The sequence below is a fragment of the Dromiciops gliroides genome, chromosome 2 (genome assembly GCF_019393635.1).
Source record: "Dromiciops gliroides isolate mDroGli1 chromosome 2, mDroGli1.pri, whole genome shotgun sequence".
Taxonomy (NCBI): domain Eukaryota; kingdom Metazoa; phylum Chordata; class Mammalia; order Microbiotheria; family Microbiotheriidae; genus Dromiciops; species Dromiciops gliroides.
Window position 1 is genome coordinate 280,778,149 of NC_057862.1, and position 16,381 is coordinate 280,794,529.

At 38.3% G+C, this 16,381-nt stretch overlaps 1 protein-coding gene across 1 annotated transcript in view; it reads right to left on the reverse strand.

Annotated features, from left to right (window-relative positions):
- Positions 1-4,329: 4,329 nt before the first annotated feature.
- CATSPER3 (cation channel sperm associated 3) overlaps positions 4,330-16,381 on the reverse strand; it is a 53,084-nt gene continuing 41,032 nt past the window's right edge. The window contains 2 exon segments of the mRNA XM_043989066.1: positions 4,330-4,435; positions 9,331-9,488. Coding sequence (XP_043845001.1) covers positions 4,330-4,435; positions 9,331-9,488 — 264 coding nt within the window.

Below are 16,381 nucleotides of genomic sequence, written 5' to 3' on the forward strand. Positions count from 1 at the left end.
TAAAGCACTATGTACATTTTAATTATTATCATTAAGCTAAAGTTAAATTTGACAATCAGAAATGTTTCCTAGAAGAAGGGTCTTATACAATATCTCATCTTGGAGGAAGAGAAAAAAACATTGATTGGGGTATAGACAGAACTCTGACTGAAGTCCCAGTGAGGCTGTAGAGTCTTTCCAGAATTGTATAATCTATAGTGTTACTAAAGTCCAAAGGAGTTTCAGACAGGTGGGAAATAATTAGATGGTTGGTCATTTCCCAATCAAAAGGTATCTACTTCTCCAATTCTTTGCTATCACAAAAAGTGTTATTATAAATATTTTTGCTGAATATGGAGACTCTTCTTTTAGCATACACTTTTTTGGGGGTGGGGCAATGAGGGTTAAGTTAATTGCCCAAGGTCATAAGTGTCAAATGTCTGAGGCTGGATTTGAACTCAGGTCCTCCTGAATCCAGGGCTGGTGCTTTATCCACTGAGCTACCTAGCTGCCCCTGAGACTCTTTTCTTATCAATAGCCTCCTGTAAAGAATTAATTGTTATTTGAGGTTTTTATGACCCCATCTTTTGGCTAGAATTTTTAAAACCCTGGCGAGCGCACTGGCCTGGGGTTCAGGTGCAGAGCTTCCACAAACAGCACAGTGCTCCACCCACTGGTTGTAGCCATCATCATGGCGCTGGCACCTCATGTCATCACCACTCGCTGACACCTACATGGACCTGGCAGAATTACAATGACTAGAAGCCCAGTGAGGGCAGTCATATGACTGTTAGTCAGAGCTGCCAGCCAATTGGCTTGGGCTGTGTGTGGTCAGCCTGGGGTCTGCTGTGAAGGAGGGAGGTTTTTTGCCATCCTAGATTGAAGCTGGAAGGCGATAGGAAACTGCTGTATGTTCTCGGCTGATTCCTGGGCAATGGTGTTATTCAGGTTGTATTATTTCCCTTTCCCCATTTTATTTCCTTTCCCCTAATCCTACTGATCCTGTTTGTGTTTTTTAAGTTCGTTCTTGTTAAATAAATCCTGTTCTGTTTTTGAGGGAGGCTGTCGGTCTCCTTCCTTGCCCCAATATTGCAACGAGCCACCTAGATAACACTCCCCAATTAAAAATTGGTCCCTACACTCCTTGAAGTATAAACCCAGTAATGGAATCTCTATGTCAGACTGTTTGAACATTTTAGTCACTTTATTTGCTTAGTTCCAGGATTATTTCTCCAGAATGGTTGTACTAGTTCACAGCTCCACCAACTTAAATTATTCCCATCTTTTGACATCTTTGTCAATTTGCATAATGTGAGATGAAACCATTGGCTTATTTTGACTTGCATTCCTCTTATAATTCATGATTTATAATATTCTTTCAAATAGTTATTAATGGTTTGCAATTTTTCAAATGAGAACTGTTTATTCTTTTGACTACTTATTTATTGGGAATCCAATGATTCCTAAATTCTTTCTCCTTGATCTGATTACCAGGTCAGTTATTTTTTTATAAGATACCTTACATTTTCTTATAATTTTTCAATATTTTTTACTTTGTTTTAATGTTTCTCATTATCTCATAATTAATTTTTGATTGTCTCATAATTAATTTCATTTTCAAGGAGTCTTTGCTTGGGTGAGGTTTTGGACATCATGTCAGTCAGTCAGTAAACAGTTATTAAGAGCTTACTATGTGCCAGACACTGTGCTGAGTGCTGGGTATATTAAGAAAAGCAAAAACAGTCCTTGACCTCAAGAAGCTCACAACCTAATGGAATATACAACATGTAAAAGGGAGTAAAAAATCAGGGAGAGATGGAATGGTACCCAGTGCATGGAGCCATAATGAAGTCCAAAGGAGTGCAGACAGGTGGGAAATGATGAGATGGTTGACCAGCCTGTTCTAGGAGTTCAATGACCCTTTATTTTAAATAAATCATGTTATGAGAAGCAGCATGGTGTAGTAGATAGAGAGCCAGCCTTGGATCTACAAAAATATGGGTTCATGTGATGCCTATGACACATATTATTGGCTGTATCTCTCTGGGGAAATCTAATCTCTCGGTACTCTAGGCAACTCACTAAGTAAGACTATAAGTTGCAGAGAAGGTGCCAACTTTTATTTCTAAAGGGACTTTCTTTTTTTTTTTTGCGGGGCAATGAGGGTTAAGTGACTTGCCCAGGGTCACACAGCCAGTAAGTGTCAAGTGTCTGAGGCCGGATTTGAACTCAGGAACTCCTGAATCCAGGGCCGGTGCTTTATCCACTGTGCCACCTAGCCGCCCCAAAGGGACTTTCTTAATACAGGAATTCCATACATCAATAAACTTACTTTGTTCTTGATGTTGTTCATTTGTGTCCAACTCTTGATGACCCCATTTGGGGTTTTCTTGGAGCAGTTTGCCATTTCCATCTTCAGCTCATTTTACAGATAAGGAAACTGAGACAAACAAGGCTAAGTGACTTGCCCAGGGTCACACAGCTAATAACTGTGTGAAGCCAGATTTGAACTCAAGAAGAGGAGTCTTCCTGACTCCAGGTCCAGTGCTCTATCCACTATACCACCTGGCTGCCCCCAATGAACTTACTAGACCAGTTCTTACCCCATCTTCTTTTTTTTTAATCTCTATCTTCTAAAGTAAAACCTATAGCAATTCATCCTGGAATTATATTCTCCTCTTCCCACAAAAACAAAGCCCATCCAAAACTCTTAACCAATTAGTGGTCTAAGAAAATGAGTAGCACTTGTTGTACATTCCTTCAGATTATTCCTTACCTATAAAATGAGAAGATTGGATTAAGTGGCCTTTAAGGTCCCTTCTAGCTTTTAGATCTATGATCCTATGTTCCATGTCTCATGCTCCACTTAGAAAATTCATTCTACCCTTTCTTCTTTGTAAAGTAAAACTTAAACAAGATTCACAGCCTTGAATATTACAAGAAGCAACTTGGAAAAGAAATAGCCAACCCAAAGAGATCAAAGAAAAAGGGAAAGGAACCATATGTACAAAAATATTTATAGCAGCTTTTTGTTATAGCAAATAACTGGAAACTAAGGGGGAACCCATCAAGTAGGGATTGGCTGAATAAACTGTGGTATATGGATGTAATGGAATATTATTCTTCCATAAGCAATAACGAAAGAGGCATTTTCAGAGAAATCTGGGAGTTGTGTAGGAACTGAAACAGAGCAGAACCAGGAGAACAATTTATACAGTAACAATGTATAGACGAATAATTTAGAAAGACTTAAGAAGTCCGGGGGCATCTAGGTGGTGCAGTGGATATAGCACTGGCTCTGGATTCAGGAGGACCTGAGTTCAAATTTGGCCTCAGACACTTGACACTTACTAGCTGTGTGACCCTGGGCAAGTCACTTAACCCTCAATGCCTCACCACCACCCCCCAAAAAAAAAGACTTAAGAACTCTGATCAATGCAATGACCAACCACAATTCCAAAGGACTGATGAAGCATGTTACTCACCTCCTGATGGAAAGTGGTGAACTCAAGGTAAAGAATGAGACATACATGGCCAAAAGGTCATGAATGTGTTTTGGCTATGAATATTTATTACAAGGGTTTGTTTTTCTTGATCATTAATTAGGGTGGGAGGAGGTGGGAGAGGGAAAATTAATTGGGGGCAGCTAGGTGGCACAGTGGATAGAGCACCAGCCCTAGAGTCAGGAGGACCTGAGTTCAAATCTGGCCTCAGACACTTAACACTTACTAGCTGTGTGACCCTAGGTAAGTCACTTAACCCCAATTGCCTCACCAAAAAAAAAAAAGTTAATTGAAAAAAAAGTTAAAGTTAATTGAAAAAAAGTTAAATAAAAGTTACATTTTTTAAAAAGGAAGCAGCCCAATAGGTCAAAGAGCATCCCACTCCCCAACCAGTCTATGAATACCTACTGTGAGAGAATCAGAGACGGGCTAAAGTTGAACTATGACTTATCTACAAAGCAATTTTAATTTGACTGATGGTCTTGGTCTAATGGAAAGGATGTTTGATTTGGCATTAGAGACCCTAAATTCAAATACATACTCTGCTACTTATCACTTGTGTGCCCTTGGGCAAATCACCTCCCCTCATCCATAAAATGAAGGGTATGGATTAGATGGCTACTAAAGTCGCTTTCGGTTTTAATTCCCAGACATCTGTAGTCCTGTCCTGGGTTGATTATCAGCAAAGGAAAGCCAGTGATTTCAAGAAAGAAATTTTATTTGGATTTGGCCCAGTTTTCCTAGTTCAATGGGAACTTCCTAGAACTGCCCTGTTTTTCTGGGCACCAGGCCTGGCTAGAGCTAGATTGGACCTCAGATCCAATGGCACCAGCACAAAGAAGCACGGCTAAAAATCTACAGACCTCTCGGATGTGATGGAGCTTTTCTTGGTTGGCATATCCTCTAGCATCTGATTCAAAACATTCACCATTTCATAATAGAGCTCTTGGAGCCTGCAATGAGAAAGATATAGTGAAGATCAGCCATCAGGTTTATAAGCAAAGGCCCCTGAGTTTGCCCAAAACCCAGGCTCACTCATTAGAAATACTCTAGGGGCAGCTAGGTGGCGCAGTTGATAGAGCACCGGTCCTGGAGTCAGGAGTACCTGGGTTCAAATCCGGCCTCAGACACTTAATACTTACTAGCTGTGTGACCCTGGGCAAGTCACTTAACCCCAATTGCCTCACTAAAAAACAAACAAACAAACAAGAAATACTCTATATCAAGAAGTTCCTCTTGCCCTTCACCAACTTCATCCCCTTCATTGACTGCCTGGTATTGTTCTTGTTGACTACTATAGTGTCAGGTTAAAATGTGGTCCTGCGGGGGCAGCTAGGTGGCGCAGTGGATAAAGCACCGGCCCTGGATTCAGAAGTACCTGAGTTCAAATCTGGCCTCAGGCACTTGACACTTACTAGCTGTGTGACCCTGGGCAAGTCACTTAACCCCAATTGCCCCTCAAAAAAAAAAAAAAAAAGAGAGAAATAAAATGTGGTCCTGCTAGTTAGATTGAGGCTCCTCTGAGGTTAGAAGTAATTAATGTCTGCTTTTTCATAGTATAGTTAAGCACAGAAGTAGGCATACATAGTAGATGTCCATAGCTAGGTGGAACAGTGAATAGAGAGCTGGGCCTGAAGTCACTACAACCCGAATTCAAATCCAGTCTCAGATGTGTGACCCTAGGCAAGTCACTTGACTTCCATTTGTCTCAGTTTCCTCAACTGGAAAATAATTATAATGATAGCACCTGCCTCCCAGGATTAGTGTGAGGATCAAATGTAATAATATTTTTGTTTGTTTGTTTGTTTTTTGTTTTTTGCGCGGGGCAATGGGGGTTAAGTGACTTGCCCAGAGTCACACAGCTAGTAAGTGTCAAGTGTCTGAGGCCGGATTTGAACTCAGGTACTCCTGAATCCAGGGCCGGTGCTTTATCCACTGCGCCACCTAGCCGCCCCCAAATGTAATAATATTTGTAAAGTTTGTAGCACATAATAACTGCTTGTTTCCTTCCTTCATGCTTGCTGATGCATATTAGCTGTGCTAATTAAGCTGCATATTAATTAGCTACATATTAACTAGGAAAATCTGAGACCTGAAGGAAATATTCTTTCTTCAAGACCTTGGACCTACCACCTTCAAAACTACATGGTGGGGGCAGCTAGATGGCGCAGTGGGTAGAGCACCAGCCCTGGAGTCAGGAAGACCTGAGTTCAAATCCGGCCTCAGACACTTAACACTTACTAGCTGTGTGACCCTGGACAAGTCACTTAACTCCAATTGCCTCATCAAAAAACAAAAACAAAAGTACATGGGAGATAAGAAAGAATTCTTTGGATAGTATCTTAGAGGATGATTGCTTCTGATCAGACTGCTTACCTAGAGATCTGTCCACCCCACAACATCAGGAGCCCTCATTCAGAACTGGGCCCTCCCATCCCTGACAAGTTTGGTGATCTTTAAGAGTAGAAATAACCCCAAAAAGAGAGTTCTTCAGCCTCACACCATAATCTGATCTCACCTGTCTGCTTGTACAATAGGGCGGGCTCTACCTCCAGTGAAACAATAATCCCTTTTTGCTACAGATGCTTATATTGTGTCCTTGGTATAGCATGGTGTGTTAGAAGCAGAACATACATTCTTTTCTGAAGTTCACCCTTCTTCATCTGGAAGATGTTCCACAGGCATCTTGATCTCAATATGACCAAAGCAGCATTCTCCCCCACAAAACAGAAAGAAAGAAAAAGTAATCTGACCTTCTTCCAAACTTCTCTACCTCTACTGTAGAAACACCATCCTCCCATTTAATGAGGCACACAACCTTAGAGTCATCCTTGACTCTTTTCCTCTCCTTCACCCCACCCCATCCATTCAATGACCAAGCCAAGTGGATTCTGTCTCCACGAGATTTTTTAACTATATGGTTTCAATAGCCTAAATGGCATCCTTGATTCTACTCTCTTCCCTCTCTAATATATATTCCATACACCTACCAAAAAAAAAAAAAACCTTTCTTAAGGCTTAGGACTATGTTACTCTCCTGCTCAAAAATCTTCAGTGGCTCTCTACTACTACTATAATAAAACACCAATTCCTCAAACTTGGCATTTAAAGCCCTAATCTACAGAGTTTTTTCATATTACTTCCCTGCATAAGTTCTACACTCCAGCCAAAATGGCCTACCGACTGTTTCCCAAACCCAGCACTCCATATTCTATCTCTGTGTCTTCACACTGCCAATCTCCTATGCATTAAATGCACTTCATCCTTTCCCCTATGTCTCAAGTTCCTTATCTTCCTGTAAGACTCAACTCAGATGCCACCTCCTCCTAGAAGCCATCCCTGATCATCTCTCCCACCTCAAGCTGTTAGGGTTCTGTTCCTTCTCAAATTATCTGTATATATGTTTGGTTTTTGTGGGTTTTTTTGCGGGCCAGTGGGGGTTAAGTGACTTGCCCAGGGTCACACACCTAGTAAGTGTCAAGTGTCTGAGGCTGGATTTGAACTCAGGTACTCCTGAATCCAGGGCCAGTGCTTTATCCACTGGGCCACCTAGCTGCCCCTGTATATATGTTTTATTTCCCCAAGATTGTGTAGGTTAGGGATGTTTTGGTTTTATCTTTGTATACCTAGTATCTATAGTGTCTAAAACATGGATTCTTAATTGTTTTCATTACTTAAATTGAATTAATTAGTGGTCATTATTTAAATTGAAAAGGAACTCTTAATCCTGAGCTCCAGAATGAAACTACTTCAGCTGGATTATAGGAGTGCCTGTAAATTTAAAAGATCCTGAAATACTAGTTAAAATCCTGGCCCACACCAGCCTTCCAGAGACAGAAATTCTTACCATTAGAATCACTAATTGACAAGGGGCAGCTAGGTGGCACAGTGGATAGAGCACCGGCCCTGGAGTCAGGAGGACCTGAGTTCAAATCTGGCCTCAGGCACTTAACATTTACTAGCTGTGTGACCCTGGGCAAGTCACTTAACCCCAATTGCCTCACTAAAAAAAAAAAAAAAAAGAATCACTAATTGACAACAACAACAATGGCAGAGGCATCAACAGAAGACTCCAGGTGCATGCACATATATTACTTGGGTGAAGGTCTCTTCCATTGGTACACAGTAGTTCATTGGTTTACCAACTTGGAGATTGAACACAGAACACTTGATATTTAAGGGACAGGGATAACAAGTCCTGGATGACAATGGAAGTCTGAGGGATTATACTAGATTATCTTTAAGGGCCTTTCCAACTTCAAAATTCTAAGATTCTGTGGTTTTAGTTGTCCCCCCCCCCTTTGATAATGGAAGCTCTATAAGAGTGTGGCCTGTTTCATATTTGTTGTCATATCTCAATCACATTTTAGATGCTTAATAAATGCCTCTTTATCGGAACCACCTCCTTTATGCAGAGCTGCTAGGGAAAACTTACAAAGTACATGATTTAAATATATCATTTGTAAATGAGTGGGTTGGAATTGATGATCCCCTAAGGTCATTTCCAACTCTAAATCCTATGATCCCCCACTGCCAAGCAACTTCCTTAATGGCCTACATTAATCCTCATCATTGAAGAACATAGGCAAGATAAGTCTGCAGAAAAGGACAGAAGGACTTCCCACAGAGTCCTACTACCCAGAAACAACCAGTGCCCTGGAGACAGAAGGTGAAAATTTCTTCACAAACTCAATCTAATTCCACATGGTTATTTCCATCCTCCACCCCCAAGTAGCTGTCAGAACTCAATACCCTCACTTATATACACTGACAATCAAAATCAATTAAGTCTGTTTTTAATGATCTTCCTCTACCGCTAAAGAGATGTTGCTGTAGAGTCAGTGGGACACTGGATGAAAACTGTCTTTCTATGGTGGACCATCCTTTATAGAAGAGGGAACTGAGAAGCAGAGAGTTTAAGTGTCTGGCCTACATTCCCATAAGGAGTTAGTAACATGTATTTACTACCAGCCTAGTCTTTTCCCATAACACTGAAAGACAGATCAGGGGAAAGTAGGGTATTATAAGGGGAAACAGGGCAAATTATGGTCTAGAAATGCCCAGTCAATCATACTGGGGTGGAAGTGGAGAGAATAGAAAGGATAATTATTACCTCCAAGATCAAATTTTAAATTTGGTATTTAAAGCTCTTGATAACCTGGCCCCAATTCCTACCTTGAAAGCCTTCTTACTTTCTTCTGCATATTCTGTGACCCAGATATAATGAGATACTTGGTGTTTCCATATTCTATTTCCAATGCCTTTGGATGCTCTCCCTCTTCCTGGAACACTCTCCCTTCTTACCTCCACCTTTTAGTTTCTCTGACTTATTTCAACTTCCTAAAAAAGCATGAGATCACCTTCTATCTGTATATATCTTCTTTTAACCCAATTATTTATATATCGTCTCCCCCATTAAAATGTGAGTTCTTTGTGGGCAGGAACTGTTATTGCTTTTTCTATCTCTATTACTTAGCATAGTACCTAACATAATATAAATGCTTAAATGCTTTTTGACTAACAAGAACCCTCACCCCCAAAAGAATCTCTCTTGAAAATAAAAGAATTTTGGGAAAGCTAGGTGACACAGTGGATAAAGCACTGGCCCTGGACTCAGGAGGACCTGAGTTCAAATCTGGCCTTAGACACTAGCTGTGTGACCCTGGGCAAGTCATTTAAACCCAATTGCCTCACCAAAAAGAGAGAGAGAGAGAGAGAGAGAGAGAGAGAGAGAGAGAGAGAGAGAGAGAGGGAGAGAGGGAGGAAGGAAGGAAGGAAGAAAGAAAATGAAAGGGTTCAGTTTGGGCTAGAAGAAGCAAGTTTGGGTCTAATGACCCAAGTGACTTACTTAACAACAGTATTATCTTGGTTGTCCAGTGTTGACAGGTAAATATCAATGAAGGGAAGTGTGGTACAGAAATCATCCAAGACCATGGGGTCTGTATGCCTCAGAGTCTTCTTAAAACCTTCCACCAGTTCACTGAAAGTTTTATATTCACTGTTTGTCTAGAGAGAGAATGAGTGATAAACATTAGAAGGCAGTGAGGCTATTGATAAAATATGTAGATTCTATACCACGTTGGACCCCCATGGCATAATTAACTAACTAAATAAGTAAATAATTCTATTAAGATATGATTTTATTTGTCTGAAAAATGTTTTGTAATTGTGTTCATATAGTTGCTGTGTTTGTCTTGGCAGGTAGACTTACAAGTATTTCATATGGTCTACAGTTATTTCAAATGGAAATTCTCTATCTTTCACTGTTGAATTTTGTTGGCAATATATAGAAATGCTGATTATTTGTGTGGGATTATTTTATATCCTACAACTTTGCTAAAGGTGTTCATTATTTCAATGAGTTTTTAATTGATCCTCTAGGATTCTCCAAGTATGGTATCATATAATCTGCAAAGAATGATAGTTTTGTTTACTCATTGCCTATTCCAATCCCTTCAACTTCCTTTTCTTCTCTTATTGCTATGGCTACCATTCCTAGTACAATATTGAATAATAATGATGATGATATCCTTGCTTCACCCCTGATTGTATTGGGAAGGTTTCTAGCTTATCACCATTGCAGATAATACTTGCTAATTGTTTAAAATAGATATTTAAAGGAAATTTTAAGGAAACTTCCAGTTATTCCTATGCTTTCTAGTGTTTTTAATAGAAATAAGTGTTATATTTTGTCAAAAGCTTTTTCTGCATCTATTGAGATAATCATATGATTTTATTGGTTTTGTTTATTGATATGGTCATATATGCTAATAGTTTTCCTAATATTGAACCAGCCCTACATTTCTGGTATAAATCCCACTTGGTCATAGTGTATACATTTGTGAGATATTGCTATAATCTCCTTGCTAGTATTTTATTTAAAATTTTTGCATAAATATTCATTAGGGAAATTGGTCTATAGTTTTCTTGCTCTGTTTTGGCTCTTTCTGATTTAGGTATCAGTACCATAATTTGTTGTAAAAAGACATTTGGTAAGATTCCTCCTATTTTCCCAAATAGTTTATACCATACTAGGTTTAGTTGTTCCTTAAGTGTTTGGTAGGATTCACTTGTGAATCTATCTGGTCCTAGTGATTTTTTCTTAGGTAGCTTATTGATGGCTTGTTCAATTTATTTTTGTACAATAAGTTTATTTGAGTATTCTATTTATTCTTCTTTTAATCTGGGTAATTTATACTTTTGTAAATATCCATCTATTTCCCTTAGATTGTTAGATTTTTTGTCATACAATTGGGCAAAATAGCTCCTAATAATTTCTTTTCATTTCTTGTTCATTTGGGGATGAATTCACCCTTTTCATTTTTGATACTGGTAATTCGTTTTTTTTCCTTTCTTCTTAAAAACCAAATTAACCAATGATTTATTTATCTTCTTGAATTTTTCATAAAACCAACTTGGTTTTATTTATTAGTTTAATAGTTTCCTTACTTTCAATTTTATTAATTTCTCCTTTGATTATAGGATTTCCAAATTGGTGTTTAATTGGAGATTTTTTATTTGTTCTTTATTCTGATTTTTTTAGTTGCATGCCCAAATCATTGATCTGCTCTTTCTCTATTTTACTGATGTAAGCATTTAGAGATATAAAATTTTCCTCTAAGTACTGCTTTGGCTACATCCCATATATTTTGGTATGTTGCCTCATTGTTATCATTCTTTTTAATGATATTATTGATTGTTTCTATGATTTGTCCTTTGACTCAATCATTCTTTAGGATTATTTAGTTTCCAATTAACTTTTTTTTTTTTTAGTGAGGCAATTGGGGTTAAGTGACTTGCCCAGAGTCACACAGCTAGCAAGTGTTAAGTGTCTGAGGCCGGATTTGAACTCAGGTACTCCTGACTCCTGGGCCGGTGCTCTATCCACTGCACCACCTAGCTGCCCCTCCAATTAACTTTTAATCTATTATTATATAGCCCTTTATTACATGTAATTAAACAATTCTCTTTAGATCAAAGGGCCAAAATGCCAAATTTGAACTATCCACACCTAAAGGAGGATCACTGTGCTATGGATAAACTCAAACTGCATAAAATCCAAATATCCCTTTTATTTGTCTTCGGAATGCATTTTTGAGACTCCTTGCCTCCTCCCATCCTTGGTTGGTCCCAATAACATTTCTTTATTATCCTATCATGTGTTTACCTAAGGTTAAAATGTACAAAAGATGAAATGAATGGCATTTAACCACAGACAAATAAAAAAGAATGTAATGGACCTATAGCATAATATTGAGCCGGGGGCAGAGGGGAGGTTCTATATATACCAAAATATTTGCAGCAGCATTTTTTGTGGCAACATAAACAATTGGAATCAAAGTGAATATTCATTAACCAGGGAAATGCTGAACAAATGCATGAAATGGATACCACTAAGAAATTACAAATGTGAGTAATTCAGAGAATCATGGGAAGACTTGTATCCACTGATATAGAGCAAAATAAGCAGAACCAGGAAAATAACGTAAAAAGGACTAAATTAGCATAAAGTAATGTAATAATAAACTCAACCCTTAAAGGCAGTTTAACTCAGATTAAATGCAATGACCAATCTTGAGTCTTAGAGAATAGATGGCAACATACATTTCTCTCCTCTTGATAGGGAACGCAGGAGAAAAATATGGCATACATTTTCAGATATAGTTACTTTATTTGTTGATTTTGATTATTTTTTTCTTTGTTACAAGGGGTATTCAATGGTGGTAGGGAGAAGACAGTTGGGAAATAAGTGGTATAAAAATCAAAAGCCAAAAATAACCAAGCAGAGGCAAGATGACAGAGTGGAAGAAAGCAATATGCTAAGCTTCCCTACACAAAATTCCTCTAAATAGATCTAGAAAATATACCAAACTAAATCCTGATAAGGGAAATACAGAAAAAGTAACAGTGAGTCATTTGTCCAGCCCAGTTCATCATTAGAAGACAGACAGGAAGAATTGTCAGTGCTCAGGAAGAAACTGCACACCAAGAAGATTACACATGATTTGGCAATCAGCACTATGTAGGAGATCAAAGGAGAAAGCTGCAAACTGGACGCTTAGTCACCTACCATCCAGTTCTGGGATGCAGATTCAGAGAGGATTAAGGGGACCTGAGCATAAGGGTAATGTTCCCAGGTAGTTAGGCCCTGGATAGTGTACTAAAAAAGGAGGATGTTCAGAAGAAAACAGCAGCAGTGTGGCTCAGACCCAAGGTCTAGTGCACAGTCTCATCTCTAGCATCTAGTCCAGCCTGCAGTAGAATAACTAGCACAGGAATCCCAAACCAAAGAAGAGTTTACAATTCTGCCACTCTGAATCAGCAGTTTTTCAACTAGTTTATAGGGACCGAGTTCAGCAGCAACATGTTCTTGCTTAGACCCAAACCCTTATCAGAAACTAGCTCAGACCAGTGTGGGCAAGAACCAGACTTTGCCTGAGTACTACTTTAGGAGCACTGAAAGCTGTCAGGTCCCCAGCTGCTTCAAATTCCCCTTTTCTTGAGATTCTGAAATAACAACACTCAATGCCCCAAGAAAACAGCAACAAGAACAGCCCAGACCTTTTCCTCCAGAAGTGCAGCAGAGCCCAGTCCTAACATTAAATCCGAAGTCCAGAAGTAGGTTGGAAGAAGAGCAAACAAACAAACTTAAAAAAAGAATCTCCTATAAAGAACAATAAGAGTAGAAGGGAATCTCGATGCACAAACTCAGAAGAGAAAGACTCCAAAATATCTACAAGCAGACTCTCAGAAGAAAACACAGCTTGGGCACAAACTCAACTAGAATTCCCAGAAGAAATGAAGCAAAAGTTTTTAGGTTTTTATAAGTGAACTAAGAGTGCTTGAAGAAAATTGGAAAAAGAAATGAGAGCTATAAAAGAAGGAATTGGAAAGGGAATTAACAGGTTGGCACAAGAGGACAAACCTTGTCCAAACAACAAACTCCCTAAAAACTAGAATGGACCAGAAAGAAGTCAATGATTCTACGAGACAATAAGAAATATAAAACAAATTTCAAAAGCTAAAAAATAGAAGAAAATATAAGGAATCTCACAGCAAAAACAACTGACCTGGAAAACAGATCAAGGAGAAATAACTTTTAAATCACTGGACTATCTGACTATGATGACCAAAAAAAGAGCCTAGACATTGTATTTCAAGAAATCTGAAAACTACCCATATCTCTTCAAATCAGAAGGCAAAGTGGAAATAGAAAGAATCCACTAGTTGCCTCCTGAAAGAAACCCCAAAATGAAAACTTTCAAAAACATCCAAAATTAAAAGATTCCAGGTCAAAGTGCTACAAACAGCTAGAAAGATAGATTCATATACCAAGGAGCCACAGTCAGGATTACACATGATTTAGCAGCCACCACTATAAAGAAGCATAGAACTTGGAATACAAAATTCCAGAAGGCAAAAGATATGGCCTATAGGAATAACTTATCAAGCAAAACTGAGTATAATGCTATGGAAAGGTGGGGCAGGGGATGGATCTTTAATTAAATAGATTTCCAATAATGTTTTATGAAAAAGCCAGGGCTGCATAGAAATTTTGAGGTTCCAACACAGATACAAAGAAAAACATGAAAACATGAACATGAATAAACACTGATAAAAGAACTAAACAAGGATAAATTATTTATATTCAATTTTGGATAGACGATACATGTGTCCCCTCTGAACCCTAACATCATCAGCGGTCATGAAGGAAGTACAATTAGATATGGTCTGGGTATGGTTCTGTTATGTTTTAACTGTCTTAAGAAAAAAAATGGAAAAAAGGGGAAGATAAATATACTTGCAGGAAGGGTAAGTAAGGTTAGGGAAATCATCTCACATAAAAAAGTGTACATGTAGACATCTATACAAACAAGGAGGAGGGAGGAGTGGCTGACACTTGAACCTCACTCTCATCTAAACTGGTTGAAAGGACTCACCCACATGCACACACAAGTTGAACACACCAAAAAAGTTTCACTCAATGGGGAAATAAGAGGGAAAAGGGCAAAGAGGTAAGGGGAATTAGAGAAAAGGTAGATTAAGGGAGGAATTAGTCCTAAGTAAAACAACCTCTAAGGTTGTACCCAAAATCAATAGCTCTTTTTAAGATGGCAAAGAATGAAAATCTGAAGGAATAGCTATAAATTGAGGAATCAGTGATCACTTTCTGGTAAATAAATGTGATGGAATACTATTGTGCTAAATTCTTAATGTAATGATAAACCACAATTCTGATGGAATAATGATGAAACATACTACCCACCTCCTGATAAAGATGACTCAGAAGGGGGGATGAGGGGCACATGGTCAATGTGCAAAATAGTTTTGACTATACATGTCTGTAATAGGTTTTGTTTTCTTGTGTTAACGATTGGGGGCATGACTAATATGGAAATGTTTTGCATGACTACAAATGTATAACATGTTGGATTGCTCACTTTCTCAAAGGGGAGGTGGGGAAGGAGGAAGAGAGAAAATTTGGAATACAAAGTTTAAAAAACAGATGTTAAAATTGTTTTACATGTAATTGGGGGAAATATAATGCTAATTTTTTTTCCTTTTGGGGGCAATGAGGGTTAAGTGACTTGCCCAAGGTCACACAGCTAGTAAGTGTCAAGTGTCTGAGGCCGGATTTGAACTCAGGTCCTTCTGAATCCAGGGCCAGTGCTTTATCCACTGCACCACCTAGCTGCCCCCTAAATATTTTTTTAAAGAAAAAACAATTGGGAGGCAGGGGAGGTTGGGGTGGGAGAAGGTGGATTTTGACTGATTAAAATAAATAAAATATTTTTAAAGGAAACAATAAAACTTTAAAAAAAAGAATATCAGAATCATAGATTGAGAACTGGAAGAGACTTTAAAGGCCATCAAGTCCAACCTCCACATTCTCTAGATAAGAAAACTGAGGCACTGAGAAACCAAGTGAATTGCTTAGCTAGTAGACATTTGAACCCCAGATCTTCCTAACTCTAAATTCAGTGCTCTATTCTCTCTGCTATGCTGCCTCTTCAGGAAGGTAAAATCCCAGAATGACCTGAAGATTGAGAAAAATCCTAAGAACAATAATAAAAAGGGGTTTTGAAAGACATGTTGTCTTCTTTGATGCTGATTGGCATCAACTTTAAGGGGGATAGCGGTGTACTGCAAGTGTCCATTCTTGGCCCCTTTCTTCCAACATTTCTGTCACTTACTTAGATGAAGGAATGAGTGGCATACTCTTCAAATTTTCATAGATGAAAAGGTTGGGAGGAATTGCTAATAATATTCTATTGTATGACAGAATGAGGCACCAAAATGACTTTGGCAGACTCAAATGGAAATGTACATCTATTATAATACAAATTTATACACATAGTCATGAAATCAACTTTATAAATACTACAGATCTGGCTCAACAAGAGTTCATGTAAAAAACATATGCTCATGAATATGTAGCAATTGTAGAATGTAGCAATCAAAAAGTTTATGCAATATTAGGCTGAATTAATGGAAGGCATTGTGTCCAGGATGAGTGAGGTGACAATCTCACTGAACTTTGCCCTGTTCAGAGTATGTTTGAAGTATAGAGTTGGATTCTGGGAATCCCATTTTATTTTTTTTTCCTAGCTAGTATTTTGTTTAGAATTTTTGCATCAATAATTTTTTCAACATTTGTTTTTAAAAGATTTCTAGTTTCAAATTTTTTCCTCCCTCCCCTTCTTCCCCCCCAAGACAGCAAGTAATCTTATATAGGTTATATATGTACAATAACATTAAACATTTTTCTGCATTAGTCATGTTATAAGAGAAGAATCAGAGCAAAAAGGAAAAACCTCAAAAAAGAAAAACAACAGCACCAAAAACAAAAGAAATAGTATGGTTCAGTCTGCATCCAAACTCCACAGTTTTTTTTTTCT